Here is a 24,484-nt window from a genome sequence, read left to right as displayed (position 1 = left end):
AGCCCTTAAAGGCAACCCACCTACGTCCTAAGGACCTCACTGTCACTGTCCAAGCTCGCTTGGCCCCAGCAGATGAACCTTAGGATTAAAGGGTGGGCTCAGTTCCGCGCACACTGTGTCTCACCTAAAAAATCCAATGCGCAGGCTGGAAGGTGGAAAGACCTTCCCCGGATCTTCGCTCGCGAAGACTGGCCATTATTATTAAATGTCACTTTTGCATTGCTGGCTTGTCCACCCTCTGCTTTCAATAAACTGCAGAAACTAGATCTGTGGAAGAAGTTTCTGTTGACCCCTGTCTCTGTTCCAGCATTCTCTTAAATACATGCATACATTCTGTGCATACAGAAATACCTGGGTTTGACGTCTTTAATTTGAAATGTGTTTTGGAAAGCTGATCTTCCCAGTAAAGATCAAGGCAGAAGCAGCCTTATCCTTGTCCTTCATGATCACCTCCCTATTCCCATTCAGATGCACCCACAGAAATCCTTTTTTTTGCCCTTCATATGCTTCATCAGATTGAGCTTTTGGTGGGCTTTGTCTTTCTTATCCCCATGCCTGCGTACCCACACAGCATCTGTGTTTCTCCCCAGTTGCTTGTCCCTGCTGCCATCTCCCATGTGTTTCCTTTTCATGGGTGAGTTTTGTCCTGAGCCCTTTGGTCAACCTCTGCTTGTTTGGCTGTTCAGCTTGTGGGAGGTGATACTTAAAAATCAACAGGCTCACCTGGACCTCTCTTCAGGACCGTACGCCACAGGATTCTCTCAAGCAGATCTCTGAACGAGGCCTCTGAAGGCTGCTCTGCTGAGCTCCAGGGTTGTGATGCTGCTTTTTGCTGTTTTCCTCCCTCTTAGAATCCCAAATGGCCTGTCAAATATTAGGCATTGAGCTTTGCTGTTTGGGTGCATGTCAGACTGGAGGAAGCAGTGCTGTGATCCTTGATAAAATGGCGCAGTTGGTGCTCATCCCACAGGGAGTGTTCTGTGACAGGTCCCCAAGAGTGAGTTCCAGGCTGAGTCATGCCCAGCTGGAAGAGTTGCTTCCATTTGAGACACTGAGCAGTCACAATCAGGTGGTGGTGTGTTCCTAAGTATTTGTGTTGGGTGAATGAAAACCTGTATTCCAGGAAGCCCTGTCTCAATTTCCTTGCAAAATAGTTGTAGTTTTGTGTTCCTGATATCTTTAGGAAAATCTGCATAATTATCACAGAGAGCCTGTGGTTTTCGACCTGTTAGGATTAGCACTTTTAAATTCAACTTTGTGCTAGCAAGAATTTCAAACTTTGCCCAGAAGTGAAATGACTCAAATATATCTGTAAAACTGGGTTTAATTTCTGGTTGATAGATAGAGGTAGATACTCATCATGCAGATGACTGCAAAAGCTTTAACAACATCTTTCCATTTGGCAGAGTAAATTACTGCAGTGGAGCAGGAGAAAAACAAGTTTGTTATCTAGTCTCTGTCCTCTTGATGTCTTCTGCTGGATTATCATCCCTCACTGTCACCCTAGAATGGCCAGCCAATAATTTTTATTCCAATGATTTAGTAAAATGAAGAGATTGGCAAACACTTCTACTAGTCTAACCCTGTGCTATCTCTGCTCCCTCACTTTTCCTTGGTTCTGTGTTAGAGAAGTTTGTGAGAGCTCCTAATTGCCATTTATCAAATAATTCCCCTCAATCCCTAGTGAACAGGTGAAATACAGGAGAGAGAAGTTACAAATTCCCTTGTCTTCCTTTATATTTGGCTGTAATATATTTAGTACCAGTTCCAGTGCATCCAAAATTAATCTTGATGGTTTGATCATCATACTGTGAACTTCATCAGCTAGAAGACTGCCTCGGTGTCTTTCCTGGAACAGATGATACAAATAAATAGAAAAGGAGTGCTGTTACTCTAGCAACAAGAATGGTGAGATAATTAACTCTTGTCTGAATTGTGCACTGTACTGAATCTTGGAATGGGCTGTGGGATCAACAGCTCCTCTGTAATGCTGGAAATACTTCTCAGGATGCTGAGAAGAGTGAGGAAGGCAGTGAGAGCAGACCTTTGGGGTTATGTGGGAAATGGGGAGGGGGTGGAATCCCTGAGGGAAGCTCTCGCAAATAAAGGAGTTCATTAAGTTTGGCATTTCATTAAGAGCAGGGTTTTCCAAGCACAAGAGCAGTCCAGGTAGATTGATTTGGGGGACTGTCTTCTCTTCACAGAGATCTCATGGCTGCACCCCAGTTCTAGTGCAGTGTGAGGGAGTTAGAAACAGGAGTGGACTACAAAGGAAGAGTCCACAACCACTGGCCAGGTCTGTAGGGATGGTGTTTGGAAAGCCCACACTCACCTGGAATTGATGCTTGCAAGGGATCAAGGTTAACAAGAAGAGCTTTTGTGACTGTATAAGCAGTAAAGGACTGAACAGGAAAAAGTGGTCCTGGTGCTTAACGATGCAAGTGATTTAGTAATGCAGAGAAGGCTGAGGTGCTCAGTACCTTCTCTGTCTCAGTCTTTTCTAATAAGGTCCCCTAACTCTATACTCGGGAAGAGTTCCAGGAGAACAGCAGCAGTGGATGAAGAGTGAGTCAGAGATCAGTTGGGAGTTCTAGACCCATCCGAGTCCTGGAGCCAGAGGGGCTGCATCTGAGGATGCTGAGAAAGCTGCCTGATAACTTTTCAAGGCTGTTTTCTCACCTTTGAAAGGTGACAGAAAGTCCACAGTAATGGGAGACAAATACTGCACCTATCTGTCAAAAGGGTAGTCTAGGAAAGCATAGGCTGCTCAGCTCCACTGGATCCTTAGAACAATCATGGAGTGAGTCCTCTTGGAACACTCTTTTGGGTACATGAAGGAGAAGAGGGGGTCTGGAAAGAGTCAGCATGGATTTGCCAAGATTAAGTCATGCTTGACTAATCTGGTTGCTCTCCATGATAGGTTTGTGAATAATGAAAGTTGAACATAACAGTAATTTGCTGTTAGGTGTGTAAAAGGATAAAGCAGGAATTTACTTTTCTGCCTGGTCATATGTTTTCTCCTTAATTCCTGTCTTTTGAGGGAAGTGAGTATTGAAGTTGGGTATGCACACACGAAATCTCTGGAATTAGTTAAGTATCACTAGCTTTCTTCATCTTCCCTCCAAATACATTACTGGTGGTTTAATTTTGTTTAAGGTTGTGGTTATACTGCAAGTAAGTCCTGGAGTTACTCCTGCTTCGAAGACAGACAAGTAACTAATTCAGTCACAGAAAAACCTTGGAGTAAGGTAGAAATTTGAATATATGTGTCTAAATTTAACAAATTGGTTGAGGGAAAACACATAAGGCATTCTGATAAATGCACTACTTCCAAGATATTACTCTTATCAAAAAAGGGAAAAATTATAAGCAGCACTGAATTATCTCAGCCATGTCTTCATGTGCTGTCAGTTTATTTCTCAGTGTAGAACTGAACTTAGTGTTGCAGAACTTTAAGTAGTTCTTTTTCAAAGGTTGTCAAGTTGGTCTCTCTTCCTTTTTCCCCTTCTTGTTCTTGTGGAACGTGCTTACAGGGAATTGAATCCATGTTTTGGGGGGTCATTATGTAATCTCTTCTGTATTTCGTGGCTGGTTTATTCAGATAACATAGTGCAGTTTTGCTAATCTGCATTTTTCTCTGTGCCTAAAATGACCAGAGTGTTCCTTCAGGGTTTCAGCTGACAAGCAGCAATTAAGCCTCACATATCCTGAAGGGGGAATATGGAACAGGTAGCACAGTGTTATTTAGTGGCCAGAACCACTTTCTGGCTATAAATACTGCTGATAATTGTCAAGTCCTTTTGCTGGTCTTCCCAGCTAAGATCTTTGAGAATCCACACTACTGTCCCTCAGCAGAAGCCCTCTTCAGCCACAGGGTTCTGGTGGAGGGAGCAGGGTGTGCTGACTAACGTCTGTAACGCTTAGAAATAGCTTTTGTTTCTCAGTAAAACTGTGTTATAGTGCTAATTAGATAATTCACACTATACTTGCTTGTTACAAAAGAGAATAAAATACATACCAACTCTGTTTCTGAGCCATGCACTTCATTTTTTATCTGCCTTCAGCTTCTGTATGCAACCTTCTTTTTTAGTCAGCCATTTTTGCAGTGTTTTGTCATGCGTCATGGGAAAAGGTCCTCAGAATGTCTTGCTGAGCTGCATTTCAGGTTGTTCATTGCCAGAGAGATTTGGGTTTGCGTGCTCTTTGTAAAGAGCTCCTGTTGTTGGTCTTTGCAGTGGTTATTGCTACAAATGAATAATTGTATTTTAAAATACTGTGTAAAACAAAGGCAGTCAGCCAAAATAACAGTTCTGGTAGGGTGATTTTCATAGTTTGAAATCTAGAAAATGCTGGTCATGTGTGGGAGGATTGCTGGTTCTTCTTTGGAGTTAAATTTTAGATTTTCATTACAGTAATTGTTTGAGAATAAAGGGTGTGTGGGAGGCATTTCAGTAAGTTTCTGAAACTTCTGAAGATGCAAGAGTGAGTTTTGAAAGGATAAATATTTTACTGTAAATAATTTATTGAACATGTCTTTAAAAAAAAACACAACCAACCAACAAACAAAAAACCACCAAACAACCCTGAACCAGCTGTTAATTAATTTTAATACCCTGCTGACAGTCTTTTGGACAGACAGTCAGCTCTCTTCCAAAGATACCAGTGGTGGGAGTTCTCTCCATGTTTGCACACACCTTGTGCATACAGTCCTTCTGATTAAATGGTTACAGTTTTGAATAAAAAGGTATTTTTCCTTCTTCCCACCTCCCCCCCCCCACACTTTTTTCCTAGTTAAAGATGCACCTGCTATATACGTGCTCTCACACTGTCATTTTTTCAGAAGTAGCAGCAGGAGCAGGGGACGATTTCTGATTTGCCTGTGCAACAATCAGGAGGAAAGAATAACATAATGAGAATTAGTATTTAGGAACTCTCTGAATTCATAAACTCAGGAATCTGACAGTATCTAGGCTCTTAGCCTGTTTCTGGATCTTATTAGCTGCCAATTACAAGTCCATCTAACTTCTTATCCATGGATTAGTGTTCATCGTTGTCCCAAACAGGAGACTTTCATGGGTCATCTATGAATTTTTTCCCATATCGTTATTTATGTGTTCATGTATAATATGTGCAAAGAACACATTTAATGTCCTTAAAAATCAGCTTGCTTCGATCTCCATAGAAAAAGCTGCTGTACTGGATGATGCTGTAAGCTGTGACATTTGTATGGCACCGTAAACAAGACCCCTCCTTCCTCGATGAATTGCAGTTGGTGACCTTGAAACCTTCTCCGTAGCTGGGGCTACAGCAGCAACTCTGTTCTCCAAATAGACCTGACTGGTTTCTTTTTTCAGAAAGTGGGGGAGTCTAGAAAGACTGGTTATTTTCGGATGACTGGGTGCAACAGTGCTCCACACGTGTTTTTCTTCTGTGAGGTTATGTTATTAGCACTCATTGTACATAAAGCACTTCTTTGCAGGGAAACAAAGATGTTCTCTCCCAGAACTTGAAGGTAGAGCCATTAGCTTTCATTTTATTATTCACTTCTTGCAGTAAGAAAGAGGGACTGATTTCTTTTCTACAGGGGTGATTGTGCCTCAGCAAATCCTGAAGATGGCATTGGCCTCTTGCTTCTTTCTTCATGCATTTGCAACATCCTCCTCTGTGCTCTCCTGCCTTGTTGGCATCTCCTTGGAGCGTTCATTCCTCTCTTCTTGCACCCTAAAATATTGTTCAGGAGTAGAGATGTTAATTAAAACCAGTTAGAAGCCTTACTGAAGAGATTTTGTTAGAGGAGCTTTACACTGCTCTAAGCTTATTGGAACTGTACCAAACAGAACTCCATAAATTAAGCCTTGCTGGTGATGCAAGAGATGTATGAGCTCCATTTTGTTCTTTCACAGCATGTATGCTAATTCAGCTCCAAGGTTTTGATTCTACCCTGGAGGCCACAAATCTGTCTGGCACTACTGGACATACTCCATGAGAAGAGATGGGAGCCACTAGGCTGGAAACTGAGAGGGGAAAGCAGCACACGCTTCCCTGGATTCCTTTCTCCTGTGCTTTCTATTCCGTATGTTGATGCTGGAGGGGGAATGAGAACCCTTTATATGTTCCATTCACTCTTGCGGGGAGAGGCACTTACGTCATCTCGTAGTCGCTGTCCTTGCCACCCTGGCGGCAGCAGCAGCAATAGGCCAAGATCCCGATCACTATGATTGCAGCAACGACTCCAGCGATGATCCCGGCGTACAGAGCGATGTTCATGGATGCTGCAAGGGGAGGAGAACATTAGCCCTTGGCAGGGAGAGTGATGGTCAGCACAATCACTGGCCTTCAAACCCCACTCCCAGGTGTCAGATCTCCCTACCACATCCAGACTGAGTGGAAGCCACATTTGTTTGGCTGCAGCAACTGGAGTTAATTCTGTACTGGGTAGTCAGTAAATCTGCAGGAACAGTTAGTGATAGGGAAGAGTCCCTGGATCTGAGCAACTGCTGTACTAATTCTGTGAGTTAGTGAGTGCTCTACCCACACTAAACCAGTGGAGAGGGTCTCTTTCAAAGGTGTGCAGCAGCCAGATAACAAACTTGTTATTCCCCTCCGTTAACCCTTTACATCTTAGCTTGGGTACTTTCTCTGGTCCTGCTCCTCCAGTGAGCAGCCCCTTCTCTTACGTGGCACAACGCTGACTGTCATGTTGCAAAACTCCGTCCCCACAATGTTTGTTGAAGTGCAGATGTAGAAGCCAGAGGTATCCGCTGAGATGTTCTTCAGAGTTATTCGTTCCCCTGTTGTGAAACACAAATCCAGTCCGAAAGAGAAAAGAATTAAAGCAGGGAAGGAGGTGGGGACAGCAGCCCTTCAATTCCAGCCCAGGGTGGTTGGAGTGATGAGAGGTGCTTAAAGCTGATGGATTGTTCTGATTTGCTCTGGAGCTGCCGTGCTCATCACTGGGTTTTAGTGTGATTTGTGGGAGGACAGACGGAAGTGTGCTGTTTAGATTACAGGGAATCTGTGGTATTTGAACATTCCTTTTAGAAAGAAAACTGTAAGTGGAGGGTAGAGAAGTATGTGTGCTTAGTGACAGCTTTTTTTTTTTTCATTGGATTTTGCTGAGAAATATAAGATGCCCAAACCACCATCTGGCTTTCAGAACTGGCCCTCGAATGAATTAACTTGTAAAAGAACAAAAAGTTCTTCAGTCTTCCAGCTCTTAGGATTTCCGACCTGAGTTATTTAGCAGTGGAGGGAAAAGTTTTCTAGTCTGAGAGAAGCCACACAGGCTATGAAAATAAATGAAGAAAAAAAAATGCAGTGACATGACTCTTATGATACTGGTGTTTTGTGTCCAGCCTAACAGAGCTCAGCACCATAGGCTGAAGCTTAGGCAGTCAGGCAATCAGTTTTTGTTTGTTATGTCTCCAGCTGATGTTTGTATGTGTAGTCCCTGCTTTTTCTTAGAATAAAGGTCCAAATCCTTGCTCTAAAAGCAAAAGACTGAACACTTTCCAGTGCCTTTCCTGTTTTCTTTTCCCTGTGATCTCACTTCTTTGTGTTCATTCTCTGCTGGCGCCTAGTGCCAGATAGTAAAATAGCACACAAACTGAGAAATGATTGATCCATTTTGTTTTTATTTTCTTTTAGTCTCTACATACTGCCTGTGCTTATTTATATTTTCTCTTTTTATTTTATTTTTGGTGTGATGTTTGTATCTCTGAGTTGCAGAATATGCTTGCAATGCAAATCCTCTGGTTAAATTCAAAGTGAGTCAAACTGGAAAAAATGTGGGTCAGATACTATCAATTTTGGAGTGTCTCCTGAGGGGGTTCTGCACACTTTGCAGCAGTAGGACTTGCTTAACACAGAAAAAAAGTGCTTGTAGCGACAGTCCAACCCGCTTGGGGCACAAGGGGACGGTCGGCACACTGTTGGGACACGGGTGCTCTGGTGAAAACAGCAGCGAGGAGGAAAGGGATCAGAGGAGACCCTGGGGAGAGCAGGATGGCAGCAGGAGCAGCAGCTGCTGCTATAGCACGTCCCACGTGCTCAGGGCTGTGCGTGATGCGCTGGCACCACTTAGTGGCCAGAGAGATGAATAAGGTTCGTGTCCCCGGTGATGCTTCATCCCTGGTGTATTTTATACAAGAATCGGCTTGAGTGAGTGTTGAATATCCTGTGGCATCCATCATATTTAGTTTACCTCCTCCAGTAAGTTAAACTGGGAAGGGTAGGCTCAAATACTCAGTCTTTCTGAAGCTGGACAGGCCAAGAAAAAACAAAAGCTTAATGGAAAAAATGAGTCCTCTGTCACTGCCATATTTAAAAGAGTATTAAACCTTCCTTTCTCTACAAATAGTTCTACTGAAGGTCTTGCCTTGGAAATTCAGTTCCCTTTTCTTTACAGATTCTGACATAAAATGGAAGCAAATAAAATATTTGGGCTTATATGTCAGTCCTGAAGAACCAAAAGCCTCTTTTATGCTCAAAGCAGGAATGATGTAACTTTCTCATGCTACCTTCCTCTAAGTGAGGAATCATCTCTGGAAGTAAAGTAGCTTCCAGAGCCATCTTTTGTTACCTTCACCCTAGGAAGCGATCTGGTCACTGTCAAGTAAACTGGGATGCAAAGACAAATCAATTAGAAAAGTCAATGCTGTTCCTCTTACACCCAGCAGTCGAGAATGATTTCTGGCTGCTTCCAGGGAGAGACAGCTTCCTCAGCAGGTGAGAGCTGAAGTTAAAAACTTACTGACCATCCTTACTTCAGGTTACAATGCTTTTCCTCCTGCTGAGTTACTTATGAGCATGTCTTGTATCAAAAGGACAACTTTTCAAAATCCTAATCGGGGAACGATCTAGAAAAAGCCTGAAGAGTATTTGCATTTCAAAAGCTTTCCAGCCCTCATCTGCAAAGAGCTCAAGGACTTGATATCTTTAAATTTCCCCTACCTTCTGTGTTTTCTAGTGCTCGGGGCTCATTTTGTATATTGAAGCTTGTCCAGGTATATTTGGGCTTTGGGGAGCCCTCATGAGACAGGCAGGTTAGGTTGATTGTCTGTCCATACTGTGGTGTCCCCAGAATCCCGCAGTCAGGCTTGGATGGTGCAACTGAAGGAAGAAAAAAGCAAGTAATTTTATTAATTAGACACAGTTTCTTGTTTCAGCCCATCTCCTGCTCCTGTAGTTTTTATTCTTGCTAAACAGAGGCTGGCCTTCCATCTACCACCTTCTTCTCAAAGGAACTCCAGTGAATTTGTACCTAATTTGTTTCTCCCTTCTTGGCACTGGAAAGACAAGAAGGAATTGTAAAATGCTTTTTGGGGTGTGTCTAGTAGTGTTAGGTGTTATCCTTTGATAACTGGAATATGACAAGGCACAGGGGGGATGAGGAATGCTCTGTAACGAGGCATGGATTATTAGAGAAGTGAACTATACAACTCTAAAGACTATTTTCTAGAGTCAGGTGTCTGAGGGAGTTGCGTGCTCTAAGCCTTCCGACCCACTTCCATATTAGCAGGAAAAGACCAAAGATGGAATTGTGGATGACAACTTCCTCTTTTTTTTTTTTTCCTGTTAGAAAATCTGTTGTTTAAAATAATACGGATATTAGAGGAAGGGCAGTTTTGTCTCATGAGTGTGGCTTTGTCTCCATCCCCCTGCTTACCAAGGACAAAGAGGGACAGGACTGCGCTCTGCCGGGGGGAGTCGTTCCTCAGGCGGACGGAGCACACGTATGTCCCATTGTCCTCCATGGTAACGTCGCTGATGGTGATGCTGATGTCCCCACTGTTCACATCACCACTGAACTGGACACGGTTCTCGTAGCCCTCACCATACTGTACAAATCCATCAAAATACCTTGTGACAGCGTCAATCTGGTGGAGAGGGAGAGAACGGGGTCGGTCGCAGTTCCTTCTGTGTGAGTCTACAATGTCACCCAATGAATTAGCCCAGTCCTGGGAGCAGCCTGGGAGAGAAGGCCTTGAACTGCACCAGTTTGACAAAATGCCAGGAAAAACACAGAAATTCAAAAGGGTCTGTGTTTCTTTCATAGAATCATAGAATCATAGAATCATAGAATCATAGAATAGATTGGGTTGGAAAAGACCTCCAAGATCATCAAGTCCAACCCCTGATCCAACTCTAATTACTATATCATGGCACTAAGGGCCATGTCCAATCTCTTTTTAAAAACTTCCAGGGATGGTGAATCCACCACCTCTCTGGGCAGGCCATTCCAATGCCTGATCACCCTCTCTGTAAAGAATTTCTTCCTAACATCTAACCTAAACTTCCCCTGGCAGAGCTTGAGCCCATGTCCCCTTGTCCTGTTGTTGGTTGCCTGGGAGAAGAGACCAACCCCCACCTGGCTATAACTTCCCTTCAGGTAGTTGAAGAGAGTGATGAGGTCACCTCTAAGCCTTCTCTTCTCTAGACTAAACAATCCCAGCTCCCTCAGCCTCTCCTCATAGGACTTGTGCTCAAGTCCCTTCACCAGCCTGGTTGCTCTTCTCTGGACCCGCTCCAGCACCTCAATATCCTTCCTGAACTGAGGGGCCCAGAGCTGAACACAATACTCAAGGTGCGGCCTCACCAACGCAGAGTACAGGGGAAGGATCACTTCCCTGCTCCTGCTGGCCACACTGTTCTTGATGCAGGCCAGGATGCCATTGGCCTTCTTGGCCACCTGGGCACACTGCTGGCTCATGTTCAGCCTCCTGTCAATCCAGACTCCCAGGTCCCTTTCCACCTGGCTGCTCTCCAGCCACTCTGTCCCCAGCCTGTAGCGCTGCAGGGGGTTGTTGTGGCCAAAGTGCAGGACCCGGCACTTGGCCTTGTTGAACTTCATCCCATTGGAGTCAGCCCAACTCTCCAGTCTATCCAGGTCCCTCTGCAGAGCCCTCCTGCCTTCTGGTAGGTTGACACTCCCTCCCAACTTGGTGTCATCAGCAAATTTGCTGATGATGGACTCAATCCCCTCATCTAGGTCATCGATAAAGATATTAAACAGGACTGGGCCCAGCACTGATCCCTGGGGGACACCACTGGTGACCGGCTGCCAGCTGGATGCAGCCCCGTTCACCAGCACTCTTTGGGCCCGGCCCTCCAGCCAGTTCCTAACCCAGCACAGAGTGCCCCTGTCCAAGCCATGGGCTGCCATGGACTTCCCTTCTTCCCACCTTATGTGAAATCAGAGACCACTGATTTCTTTTGCTGGGGCTTATTCACCTTTCCTCTCCATTACAGGACAAGGTGAGACTTGTCTGAGATCCATATGTTAATCAAATTCCCCTATGGTTACACAAATTCTTCCAGCAAGGATCTTCAGAGAATAAACCCTTGGCAGTTCTCGCAAGGAGATCTCCAAAGGCTGCTTCTTCTCTTAATAATTCTCAAGAAGTCAAGGAGAACTTTAAAAGTCTTCTTACCTTCAGATACTCCATATGAATGTAGGAGGCTTCAAGAATCTCTCCATGTACTATTACTATCAATTTGAAACTTTTTATATTGTATCAAAGATATGCATATATATAAATATATATGTATAGCACACATAGAATGTATTAAAAATATACATATATTTTTAGAAGGTATCTGAGTATTTAACATATTTTAATAGATGTAAACCCCACAGTACGTACTGTGATGTATCCTCAATAACCAGTAGTGAGACCAAGAGAGAGGAAAAAGAAGGGTGGGGGCTTGCCTAATGTTGTGCAACAGCTTCAGGATAAATTGCATCTAGATCAGCGTTTCTGTTCACTTAGTTCTGAGATTAAAAAACTCTTGAAGACATATTTTTCATCCCACACACATTCCTACCCACAGTCCTGCTTCCATCTCCCCAACCATGCCCCTCTTGGATGCCCTGACATGTGTTTCTCTATGATTTACCCCAGTGCTGATTTTGCTCCAGACAACAATGTCTCCCATGTCCACAGAAGCCTCAGTTTTGAAATTACAGCGGAGAGTTGCGTTCCTTCCTCGTGCCACCTGTATCTGCTTGGCCGGTGCTTCCACAGTGAGGGCACGAACAGACACCAGCACTGGGAAGAGAATAAATTCTGCACTCAGCAAAAGCAACAACATCTGGGTTCCACGTTTTGTTGCTTTGGCTTTCTCACGTGCCACAGTAACCCCACATTCCCGCTGTCATCCATGACATTCCCTGCTGAGCAAGAGGTGACTGATTGACTATAGGAAGCTGCTGCACAGGATGGTGGAGAGCTCAACTCTGCTCTTCATTGTGTGTTTTGAGGGAGAAGAGAAGAAGAGGGAGAGAAGGAGGTTCTTTGCCTAGACATATATTGCCATGGAGTTTAGAAAGATTTTTTTTTTTCCCTGAGGCCTCTTTCAGAATGACTGACATCCTTTGACATTTCAGAATATACAGAGGGACACATAAACAGATACTGCAAGTGCATCAGCAGTCTTAAGGATTCAGGCTAAACTAACAAAGTGATATTGTCAAATTTCAGGGATCAGGAAAACTGTTAAAGAACTTGCCTCAATCCAAGTCCATAGAAAAGCGACGTTTTATGCTAGGGAATCAAAACCTGTTCATGCAATGCCCTGAAAACAGAAAAACCTAGAAAAGCAAAGAGTGATTCAAAGAAATGAGGGAAGAATAGCTGTTAGTGTTCATAAATGAGTAAGGCAGTAGTCACCTTTCCCCAAGAACTCAAGTTCCTGCCCCTGGAGCACCGTAATAGTTGAGAGCTGAAAAAAACAGAAATCCCTCTGTGCCCTGGTGAAGCATGCAGGGCACAGGGCAGGTGTTTCTTGTAGACTGTATTCCATCTGAGTTGCTCTGAATTCATCATGTCTGAACATTACCTAGTGGGCAGTTTTTAGTTGTTCTCAGAATTGAGATGGACATTTGCCTCTGCCCTGCCATAAATGACCGTCATGCCTGTAGGGATCTGTGGTTAAAAACACCTGCTTTCTCCTAACAGTTTGTGTAGGTTCTGTGCTTGGGTTTGGTTTTTTTTAATGGCACCAAACTGAATCATTTGGAAGGAATGTAAATGGCAGGAAAGGAAGTGCTGCTCAGAGGCACTCCCACAGCACAGAGGAACGTCGTGCTGCAAGGAGGAGGGTTAAGGAGGGCAGAGATGTATGCTGACCCCTACGAGGGGCCTGCTGCATGTGGTAGGAAAGGTTTGCTTCAGGAAGCTACCTCAGTGTTCCCTGGAAAGGGTTTGTCTGAAAAGTTGCCATCTAACAAACTTTTGAGTCCTCGTTCTGCCATATCTTTGTCCAGATTAGATCTATAAGGAAGTGTAATGTGTAAGAGAAAAAGCAAGGAGTGTCTGGATCGAGTTGCAAACTGGCTGGGAATACCAATACCTGCTGTTTTAGACAGGAAAAGCCCAGCCACTTGCATCAGGTCAGTAAGAGAATGCCACTGGTGAGTTGAGCACCGCCAGATCCTTGACTAGCAGCAAGTGATAAAAAATAACAGTGTAGGGACTCGAGGTTTTGTTGCCACTTAAGAATCTGCAGGTGGCAATTCAGGTAATTACACTGGCACAGGAATGTGCTTTTAGCCAAAGGTCTCATCTTTCTGCATCCCCTGCCACCCAACCAAGTTGCTCTGTGGTCTCTCACAGTTCATTAGTTAGGCCTGTGTTTTAACCTCTTGCTTTGTGACATGGTGGCAGTGGTTTCTCTTCTCATGGAGGTTATTTCATTTACAGCTGCTGACAGCTATGAGAAGGAAACCATCAGGGCAAAGTATTTCTCGAATGCTTTTATTGCAGCCACTCCCTGGTCTTTTACCTGCTTTGGAGCACCCAGGGCAAGGTCCATGTTTGCGTAGCCCCAGAGCTCTTTCTGACTGTTGTTTTCATATCCCCTCAGAATAAGAGACACCTCTGAAAGCTTCCTCTTTGCTTGTTGCAACTGGATAGAGGTGTTTTCCTGCATTTAGGTGAAAAGCACCACTGTACTAGAAGATGGAGCAAAACCAATTTCCTGATCCTTTTGTCACTCAAACTGGTTCCAACAGGCTGGGGGTTCACTGACAGGTCATTAACTTGAGCCCTGAGGCAGAGAAGAGACTACCCAGTCCCAAGGCTTCTTTTCATTTTTCCAGTTGGATCCCTCAAATCTCTCAGATCTTAGTTTTTTTCTGTACATGTCTTGGGTGGCGCAGAGTTGGGGAACAGCTGGAGCAAACACCACGTGCAAGAGACACACAGATGGGTGTGCTTTTTCATCTGGTGCTGTCACCCCACTGCCCCATTTCTTCTGATGCCCATCTGTTTGTCACCCGCATCTTTCTAGATCCCAGAGCTTCCCTCTCTCAGGGAAGCTGCACAGTTTCATTCTGGGATACTGTTCACTCATGCTGATTTCCTCCTTCCCCTTTTTCACCACATTTCACTTCCTAGTCAGCATGTGTAGAAATTGTGGTTCATTTTTCGAGGGTTGGAGATCTTTTTGTGAGGGAAAACAGAATCTATTCAAAGTATGGCTGAAGGGAGGGGAGGCCAGTTCAGAAAGAATTCCATAAAAGGAGAGAGGACAAATAGCCTGTGTACTACCAGAGAGACAGTGTCACCTAGATTTAACCCTTAGAATTACTTTTTTTGGTGTTAGCAATTAATATGTTTATAACAACTCAAGAAATTGAGAAAGGTGTTATCTCCCTCTGCTCAACTTAAGATTTGTACTCGTACAAAGAAAAAAGTCACATATCTACTTTCATATTCCTAAGTGTTAATAGATCGAAAGGAAATTAATACTGCCAGAAACAATTAGAGGAATATTTTGTTTGCTGAAAAAAATGAGATTCTGATCAAGCAAAATTAGTAGTGCTGATTTCTCATGGTAGATTTGGCTAGTGAGAAAAGTAGGAAAAGAGGAAATGTTTTACTTCATTTTTACAAGGAAATTTTCTGATTTTTAATTCATTTACCTCAGAATTTAGCTAAAATTTAATTCCAAAGCAGGAGAGAGAAAACCTCTTAAATGTGAAATTTGCAGTAAAATGGGCATTTGTGTTTTTTCCTGCATCGAGGAGTTCACAGTACCAGTTGCTCACACAACTGCAGAACTCAGCCGAGCACCAGAATCCTGATGTAGCTCATTTAGGGCAGCTCTGACATCCCAGCACTGCACTGCACTGCACTTCTCCACTCAGAAGGTATAGCAGATTCCTGCACTGCACCTCCAGAAATTTTTCACAGGTATTTTAACTCTAAATTATTGCCATTTGAGTTCTGCCCATACAGGCAAAAAAAAAAAAAAAAGAGCTCCATCCAACTTACATATTTCTGCTCTGAAAAGTTCACCATCCATAATTTAGATGGAATGAAAGATGAGAATAATGAAAAATTACATAATTTTCATAATGATCATGAAATCATGACCTCTGTTGCATATAGAGCACATCCACTTTTTCTAATTACATTAAACTTTGTGAATTTCCTTCTTGTGGGTCCTATTGAAGTGAGGTTTTAATGATTTTTGGTTTAAAAAAAAGCAACTCCATGAGTGTAGCTTGGTCTGGAGCCTGGAAGAAGGTGCGGGAACATTGGTATGAGAAGATGAGACAGGATAAAAAGCAGTGGAACTGAGAACTGGAATTGCTCTGCAAGGCAGAGATGAGAAAGGGCAAGACAGTGATGAAGGCCCAGGGTGAGCTGGCTGACTTCTGTGCTTTAGTAGGAATCACTGTGTGTCCCCTTGGTGTGAGTGATACGTAGGGATCACGAGTGGTATCGATGTAGTATTTAGGCTACAGAGATGTTCAGTACATGCAGATTCATGTACAGAAGAGTAGGATTCAAGGCCAGGTTGAATGGAACTGAGCAACCTGGTCTGGTGAACGGCATCCCTGCCCATGGCAGAGGGTAGGAACAAGATTAAGGTCCCTTCCAACCAAGGCCGTTCTATGATTTTTCTTCAGAGACAAACACTGTATTTAATGGAAACCAGCAAAACTGCTTTTAAAAAATATTTTCCAGCCTCATAAAGAACAGCATTTTTCCCCACTGTCTTGCGGCTTTAGGATATGCCCGTGTGTGCCTGGACGTTGGGCACAGAGACACTACACACACTTGTCTGATCATAAACACAAAGGAACCTTTACTAAACAAAAAAAGAAAACCCCTCATAGAGTGCATTAGAGTGCTCAGACTTTGTAGTGCTGTTTCCTTCTACCCAGCCCTTGAGAACATAACCAAATTAGTACTCACTCGCACTGAAAATGAACAGCCCAAGTCTTCTCATTGCCATCCCCCTCATCTCTCCTTTGTTTCACCTCAAAGTGCTGTTTCTTGTAATCTCTAGGTTAGCTGAAGGGCTGCCTTGCAGTGACATCCCAAGTTCACTTCCTTGGTCTCTATTTTAAAGTGCTTCTTCCCCAATCTGCCACTCCTCTCCCGGCCAGAATGACAAGCCAGATAACCAGTAAGCTTTGACATTGCTTGCTGCTCCCTGCCTAGGGCAGAGAGGAGACTTGTGAACTCCTTCCCCAGCTGTGGTCTTTCCTCCACAATTAAACTGCCTTTCCCAGTTTCTCCTAACACACAGGTACACAGCAAGCAGAGGGAAAAACTGAAGGGTGTGGTGAGACTGGGAGTGGAGTGTACAGTGCAGCTGAAGTCATGCATGTGGTGACAAGTGACTAGGGAAGGGTCAGCCTCATTCATCTCAAATATTTATTAAGGGAGCCTAGGGATAGAGTTAAAAAGGTACTGAAGTGTTTCATAATTCAGGCAGCAGCCCACATCCGAGCTTTCAGAACTGAGGTGCCTAACTCTACTCACTCCAAATACCTGTAAGAATATGCAGTTTATGAGAATTTGATCACTAATAGGTTATCTAAATAAAAGTGAGATGCATCTCTTTTAAGCCTGCTGTTCATCTGCTCAGTGTGTGGCTTGCACAACAGCTGTAGGTACCAAAGGTGCTCCTCCCTTTCAGCTGAAAAGGGCAATCGGATAAACCATGGCTTGCAGGTGCTGGCTACGTGCCCAGGAGTGCCAACCCAGGCACTGCTCCCATGCTCTGGGTTGGCACTGGCAAGGCACAAATAACTGCTCCTGTAACTGACTGAAGAATACAAAGAAGACTGATGGCAGCTGGGGCAGACTTCTGACATTACATTTAACTGAGGGCAGCTGGACAGTGTATCTCTTAAAGTTTTCACTGCCACTAGGCAGCAAGGGATGCTTCCATCTGGGATAGCCATCTATGCTCCATTTCTAGCCATTTGAGGGACAAAGTTGCTTTTAGGGTGTGAGTGATCAGTTTAGGCATCTTAGATGGGGACTTCATGTCCATCATTTTCAGATTACAATGCAGTGATAATACTGATGAACTTTGCTTTGGTTTTTTGAAGGAGGCTACCTTGAAAGTGGTTGTCTACACTGGATATCTGTATTTAGTCCATTAAAGTAGATTTTTATCTTGCTCTCGTGCTGACCTCAAACTAGCATGGTAAACTCACCAAGATGCCCACTAAAGGCTGCCTTGGGGTCCATATGGCAGTTGTTCAAAATACCTCCAAGACAGTGAAACTTGCAAGTGACTGGAAGTCCCTCTGATAGAAAGCACAATCTGTACTTCTGTTCTTATATACAACCTCAGTTCTCCTCGGACTGTTAGCACATAAGAGTACAGAGACTTTATTCTTTGGGAATCTTCCAAATGAGGACAGACAGTAGAACAGTTCATGCTGGTGTATGTGTCTCCTCTTTGGTAGGCTTCAGGCATTAGGAGATGGCAAGGACCCTGCGAAGAAGGCAGAGATGTTTTCCAAAAGCAGCTTGCTAACCTCAAAATATTAACTACAAATTACTTAAGATGTAAACAAAACTGCAGCAAGGTCAGTAGTCTCCATTATCCGCTATGGAGCCCACAAGGATGAGACTCCTTATAAGGATGAGTTCCTTAAATGTTTACCTCCTCTAAACACTTTAAAATCTTTGTGACTTTATCCCACAGCCTTCAGGGAGATACATGTAGGAACTTTACTGCAGCTTCCACACTTTTGAATTTGCTCCCATTTAATACTTTAGGTGAATCAGAGATGCTGACAGAAATGGTATCACTGTACACCGTCTGCCCATACTTCCTGTGTTAGTTCTTTACAGAACAGCTTTGAGTGTTCACCATAGGAAGTTGGTTACAGTTTCTGACAGACTCCGTACTAACTTGGTCAGCTTGCTGTTACCTTCTTCACAGAAATAAGACTTTCACTATCATTTATACAACCTCTCTTTCTTCTCTTCCCCCCAATAATTTTGAAAGCCAGTTGACTGATTTCAGCTAAATTTGATGGACAGATAGTAATCTTAAAAATGGGAAGTTCCTTTCAGTCTCATAAAAATCAGCAATCCCAATCTGTTGGGACAGGAGAGAAATCTAAATTAATGGTACCTCGTAGGCATTAATAATTGTCTTCCATTCCAAGAATCTGGTTTCACAACCGATGCAACCATGGTCAGTCTTATTTTTTGTGCAGCCAAGATATAACTGTAGAGTGAGTAGTAACAGGGACAAGTTGCCTTTTCTCATGGCCATGTGGCAATGCTGGTGTGGAATCAGTTCCCTGGTGGGAACAGTTTTACCCTGCACTCCTTCGCATCACAAGTAAATAAGGTGGCACTGAGATGGACAACGTTCTGTTGTTTTGGAGACTTTGCTAAGACTGGCTTCCTGGGTGTTGTAGAGAGCATATGCTTCAACACCTGATACTTACATAAATTGATATTAAAATGCTTGTTTAGATGCATTGTATTTGTTACTTTTTTTAGTTATTTAAGCCTGGATTGGAAGAGGCACTTTTATGCTGTCACTTTTTCCTGACAGTTCTCATTGGGGGTCTCAGGTTAAATGCAAGAAGCAAATGTACAGTTTACCTGTGAGAAGTCAGTAGAGCTGCCCTGTGGTGTGGTGGGGTGACCCTGGCTGGATGCCAGGTGCCCACCCAAGCTGCTCTCACTCTCCTCCTCAGCTGGACAAGGGAGAGAAAATGTAATGAAAGCTCATGAGGTGAAATAAGGATGGGGAGAGGTCACTCACTGATTGCCATTATGGGCCAAATAGACTTCACTTTGGGAAATTAATTGAATTCACTACCTGAAAATCAGAGCAGGTTAATGAGAAGTGAAGCAAGTCTTAAAAACACCTCCCTCCTTCCCAGGCTCTACCTCCTCCCCCACGGTGGTGCAGGGAGATGGGAATGAGGGCTGTGGTCAGTTCATGTTTCTGCTGCTGCTTCCTCCTCAGGGAGAGGAGTCCTTTCCTTGCTCCAGTGTGGGGTGCCTCCCACAGGAGACAGTCCTCCATGAACTTCTGCAGCAGGAGTCCTTCTCACAGGCTACAGTTGTTCACACACTGTTCCAGCCTGGGTCTGTTCCATGAGGTGCAGTTTTTCTGGAACAGACTGCTCCAACGTGGGCAATTTTAAGAGATGTTAATTTTGTTTCTGGGTTGACTTTCTTTCCCTGTCTAGCGTGAGCTGCCAAAGCTCACAGGCACTGGCACCACAGCAAAAGAACTGCCACAGGTACCAGCAGCACTGCCAAAGCTTTGCCATGGCCCTACTTAGGCTGACACATATCAGCTGCTTCATCTCTCACCCATGGGCAATGCAGACCCTGGAAGTCTTATTTTTGCTGATGACTGCAGCTCTGGGGAATCTTTTTGCTGATATGTAGGATTTTTAGGGGCTATTATTAGGTTATTTAAATGAAACTGCCGTTGACATGAAAAGCTTAACACGAAATATCAGGGTGACTTCCTTGTGTTGCCAGAAATACACACTCTGATAAGGCTCACCTGTAAAAGCCAACCAGAATTAATGCATTGGTAGGGTAGTGCTAACACTATAAATTAAAGTAACTCCTGTTAGTTAAGAGAAAGAGGAACCTCCCATCAAGTTCCCCACCTTTCCCAGCCAAGAGGATAGCACCTGGCCTTGTTCAGTTTGGGTTCATTTATGAATGAATACATTAATCACCAGTGACAGATGCACGACCACTTACAGCTCGTTACTTTTCACTGTGTTTGCAAATGTAAATGTTCCTTAGCCAAGCTTCCCATCATCCTTGCCTTTGCTCTGCCTGGTCATCTTGATTCCAAAAAGCAAAAACCTGTATCCAGCAGTGGGGAGGAGCTGCCAAGCTGCTGCTCTGAGTATTCTCCATAAGTCTGCAACTTACAGGATCCTCTCAGTGTCTCGAAATCTGAATGGTTGCAGTAGGCATGGCAGGGTCTTCAGCTCTTGTCCCCATCCCTTTGCTGCTAAAGATTCACAAACAGGATTTTCAGAAGCAGCTCAGTGACTTAAAAGCATCTGTTTTTATTCGGTGTCAGTGGTAAATGTGCTCCCACAACAGTTAGGCCCTCTGTTCTCCAGTCGTAAGGCACTCCATAAGCATCTTTAGATCACTTCCTGCCTCAATTAGCAGTAATTAACAAGAACACGTATGTCCCTGCATTTCAGAAGTGGCTAAAAATTACATTGCCCGGAGGAGGCAGCTGCAGCATCAACACAATTCATCCTCTTTTTGTCCGTGAAACTGTTAGGATCTCTCCAAGCCTGTAATCAGTCATCCATTTCTCCCCTTGATATGACACCTGAGATTCAATATACCACTTCCTCTTGTTCCTACTTGCTCACCCCAGTAACTGTGTTAACACAATTCCAGGATGTGGGCACATAAAGACTTGAGTGCCCATTTCATGGCTCTTCCCTGATGTGACGTGACATCCCTACAGATGTGGGGATGCAGCACTCAAGCAAGAAGGAAGGGGGGAATGCCAAGCATGATGCAGTAGCAAAGGTATCTATGGTATGAGATGAGTGAGATTCCTTTTCCACTTCCTTTCTTTGCTTTCTTGTTGGCTTGTTTGTTTGCAGAGGGAGTCAACAGTGGGATGTCATCACATGACTCAGAACTGGAGCCCCCAGTACAGGCAAACAGCACTTGGCCTTTCACCTGGTTCTGCTCCAGACCAGCCTGGCCTGTGAGCTTTGCTGGGGAGTCAAGAGATGGGAACCAGAGGTTTCCTTTTTGAAAAGGCATTGGAGAAGACACAATGTAGCTCATTCCTAGCTCTTCCAAGAAGAAAAATCAGCTGATCATACAGCCACAGAATTGTTTGAGTCAGAAGGGACCTTTCAGGATCATCTAGTCCAACCACCCTGCCATAAACAGATTGCTCAGAACCCCATCCAACCAACCTGGCCTTGGACACTTCAGTGATGGGGCATCTACAGCTTCTCCGGGCAACCTGTTCCAGTACCTCACCACTCTCATAGTAAAGAATTTCCTCCTTTTATTTAATCTAAATCTACCCACTTAGTTTAAAATCTTTGTCCTTTGTCCTGTTACTACAGGCCCTGGTAAAAAGTCTCTCTCCTTTTTTTTAAGATCCCCTTTAAGTACTGAAAGGCTGCAATAAGGTCTCTCTAGAACCATCTCTTCTCCAGGATGAACAGACACAACTCTCTCAGCTTTTCTTCATAAGAGAAGTGTTCCAGCCTTCTGATCATTTTTGTGGCCCTCCTTTGGACTTGCTCCAAGAAGGCCATGTCTTGTGCTGGGGGCTCCAGAGCTGAATGCTGTACTCCAGGTGGGGTCTCACAGGAGCAGAGTAGAGTGGGAGAGTCACCTCCCTTGACCTGCTGGTCACACTTCAGATGCAGCCGAGGATATGGTTGGATTTCTGAGCTGTACATGCACATTGCTGGGTCACATCCAGTTTTTCATCCACCAGTACTCCCAAGTCCCTCCTTTCCAGGATGCTCTGAACCCGTTCATCCCCGACCTGTACTGATATTGAGGATTGCCCCAACCCCATTTGTAGGATTTTGCACTTGACCTTGTTGAATTTCACGAGGTTCACATGGGCCCACTCTTTCTGTGTGGCATCCCTAACCCTCCTGAATCAAGTGCACCCTCAGCCTGGTGGCAATTGCAAAATTTCGGGGGGGGCTCAGTTTCACTGTCTGTGTCATTATGAAAGATATTGAACAGGTCCCAGTAAGGATCCCCAAGGGGCACCACTTGTTGACAGTCCCCATTTGGATGCCAAGCCATTGCCTGTGACTGAATCCCATCCAGCCACTTCCTTATCCATCGAACAGTCCAGCCATCAAATCAATCTCTCTCCAAATTAGAGGTAAGAATGTTGTGTGGGACCATGTCAAAGTCATTACAGAAGTCCAGGTAGTTGACAGGTAGCTTGCTTCTGGTGAAGTTCAAATGGCTCATCCTGCACTGCTATTCCTAAGGACATCAGAGGTCATACCAGCATTTCAGTTTGTGCCTGGCAGGATCCCACTTGCCTGGGGGCTCCCTGCAGGCAGAGGTCCAGCCTCACTGGGAAACTGGCTGTTTCCTGCCACTGGGAAATGTCAGAGGGCCAGCCCACAGCAGAGAAGGAGTTAAGTGCTTGACCAGCTGCTGTCTGTGAGGCACTGAATTCCTTCCCCGTGCAATGCAGCAGCCAGTGTCAGGACAGCTATATTTAGAGAGCTGATAAAGGTTTGGTGCCAACAGTTGTCCTGCCCCTCGATGAAGAAGCTGCAGAGAAAGCGAGAGGGGGCAGCTGATTGCTTTCTTCCCAGTTCCATTCTCTACTGACTTCAGTGGACTCTTGCCGTGCCTCCAGCAGGGACCCTCAGTGGAGCTGTCCAGGCGCAGGGGGTAAGTTCCCTTTCCTTGCTCACCTGCCCTGTGGGTGGTAGCCGCTCCTCAGCCCCACTGGTGACACATGGCTGTGATCCTCCTTCCTGAGGCTGGTGCTGGGGCCCTGTGGAGCTGCCTCACTTGTGGCACACTGAGGTGGGAGTGTGTTGAGGACATGGGGAAGTGTTTACTGTGGTGTTTTCATACTCCTGCCTGAACTACATCCCCCTCGCTCTCCCGCACCCAGGGCGAGCTCGGCAGCCTCCACACAAAGGAGCGCAAGGACAAAGTCCCGAGCCTTAAAGCACTTCAGCCTTAAGCTTGAGGAGCGTTTCATTCTGGGGAGGTCTCATGTTTCTTTGCCCCTGACACTCCTTCTAGCCCGGCTCTGGCTCTGTACAGCTCCTTCCAGCCACCATGTGCGGTCAGGGGAGGATAGAGTTTCTGCCCCTCCACCCCTTCCTTCCTGGCCTTCCTGCACCCTTACTCACAGGCAAGAAGGGCACTGGTGCTCGCTGGGCAGCAGCCAGGGAGCTGCGTGAGGCCCTGGAAATGGCAGGCACCCCGATGGAGGAGCCAGTGTAGCTGCCTTGTGACCAGGGCTCCTCACAGGAGCAAAATGTGGGAGCCCCTTCTGCTGTACCCCCCATCCCTGCTGCCCGCCCCACCGTAATGGTTCTCCCTCCTGCCCTGCTCCCCGTGCAGAGGATCCTCTGGCAGCCGCCATGGCCAGCGGCAGGGACTCGGACAGCGAGCCAGCGGTGCCGGAGGAGGAGGAGGACGAGGGCCCGGACGTGAAGGCCGTGCAGGCCCATTACCTGCGCAGCCCCTCGCCCAGCCGGTGAGTGCAGGACCACTGCCGTGGCCTCCCGGGAGCACGTGGGAGACAGGACTCCTCTGCTAGTTAATCCATCCCACTGAGAGAGTACGTGCACACGAGGGGAGGACAAATTGCATTACTATGGGGTGGTATCATCCCTCTTCCCCGTCTCACCCTCTTATATCCATCTCCATGATGAAACTTCTGATCCAATTTCAACTCTTCCCAAATCCAGCCCCATCTTTCTGTCCGTTATAAGGACTTGTGGATTTTTTAATGTCAATATTAGTCTTTCACAGCAGTACAAAGACCAAGGGTCTTCAGATTTAGATTTGGTTCAGAGCCAACTTTAGCTACAGGCTTCAGGCACTAAACAGGAGGCTGTCACAGCACAAGCAGAAATTGAGTTACCCCAAGCAAAACAAGCATGATTAGATGTATTTTCTCCTAATACAAGGAAAAATACATATCTTTGAACTCTTCTTAAAGCAGAATGCTCTGCAGGGCTTTCTGTACCCTTTGAGATGCTTTAGCTGAAAGCAAGGAGTAGGGATTGAGTTTGAAAAGAACCTGCCTCAGTGGCCCTGAACAGGTAGGAGATTGTGCAGTGTTTCCTGTTAACTGTGGGACACCGCAGAAAAATTAAGACAGAGTGCCTATTGCATTTAACTACATGCGTTTCAGAATTGAGGAAGATCACTGAGCTCACATAAAGTAAAATTATGTATTCAACTTGGTAAATCTTTATCTACTCATCAGTCACTCAAAATGAACAGAAGCACCTCTCCAGTGTATTTCCCTTGCCTTGCCTGGTTTTTTTCCCGTTTTTTTCTCTCTGTCAATGATAAAAGCAGTGCAGTGATGAAATTGATAAGATCCCATCTAGAACAGGGTCCTGGAAGCCTCCAGGACTGGGCCATGCTGCACCTGTGTGTTTCACGGATGCTCAGGGTGGTAAAATGCGTTGAGGCTGTGGTGGCAGATTATTACCATCTGTTATCTTTTT

At 45.0% G+C, this 24,484-nt stretch overlaps 2 protein-coding genes across 4 annotated transcripts in view; one reads left to right on the top strand and one right to left on the bottom strand.

Annotated features, from left to right (window-relative positions):
• Nucleotides 1–5,080: 5,080 nt before the first annotated feature.
• Nucleotides 5,081–12,203, bottom strand: GPA33 (glycoprotein A33). The gene is made up of 6 exons (XM_050331731.1): nt 11,899–12,203; nt 9,668–9,878; nt 8,953–9,111; nt 6,678–6,791; nt 6,146–6,272; nt 5,081–5,721 (listed from the first exon to the last, which is right to left on the bottom strand). Exons 1-6 carry the CDS (start codon nt 12,091–12,093, stop codon nt 5,640–5,642), a joined length of 888 nt encoding a protein of 295 aa, XP_050187688.1. The 5' UTR covers nt 12,094–12,203; the 3' UTR covers nt 5,081–5,639.
• Nucleotides 12,204–19,632: 7,429 nt separating this feature from the next.
• Nucleotides 19,633–24,484, top strand: part of STYXL2 (serine/threonine/tyrosine interacting like 2) — a 33,303-nt gene continuing 28,451 nt past the window's right edge. The window contains exons 1-2 of one of the 3 annotated variants that reach the window (XM_050331727.1): nt 19,633–22,149; nt 22,598–23,499. In XM_050331727.1, coding sequence (XP_050187684.1) covers nt 23,384–23,499 — 116 coding nt within the window. In that variant the 5' untranslated portion in view covers nt 19,633–22,149; nt 22,598–23,383. Of the gene's footprint in view, nt 23,500–24,484 lie in introns of all 3 variants that reach the window. The other 2 variants (XM_050331726.1, XR_007630833.1) reach the window with 2 other exon arrangements.

Source organism: Myiozetetes cayanensis, unplaced genomic scaffold (assembly GCF_022539395.1).
Source record: "Myiozetetes cayanensis isolate MyiCay16 unplaced genomic scaffold, myiCay2020 scf5-8, whole genome shotgun sequence".
NCBI classification, from domain to species: Eukaryota; Metazoa; Chordata; class Aves; order Passeriformes; family Tyrannidae; genus Myiozetetes; species Myiozetetes cayanensis.
Note: the sequence above shows the minus strand (reverse complement) of the source record. Positions and strands in the feature narration are given on the sequence as shown.

Excerpts from the sequence above, each read along its gene's own strand:
- GPA33 (XM_050331731.1), bottom strand. The coding sequence starts at position 12,093 with ATGTTGTTGCTTTTGCTGAGTGCAGAATTTATTCTCTTCCCAGTGCTG. Across the intron at positions 6,273-6,677 it reads GACAGTCAGCGTTGTGCCAC|CATCCATGAACATCGCTCTG; the intron begins GTAAGAGAAGGG and ends CTCCCCTTGCAG. Across the intron at positions 5,722-6,145 it reads GACAGCGACTACGAGATGAC|GGTGCAAGAAGAGAGGAATG; the intron begins GTAAGTGCCTCT and ends ACAATATTTTAG.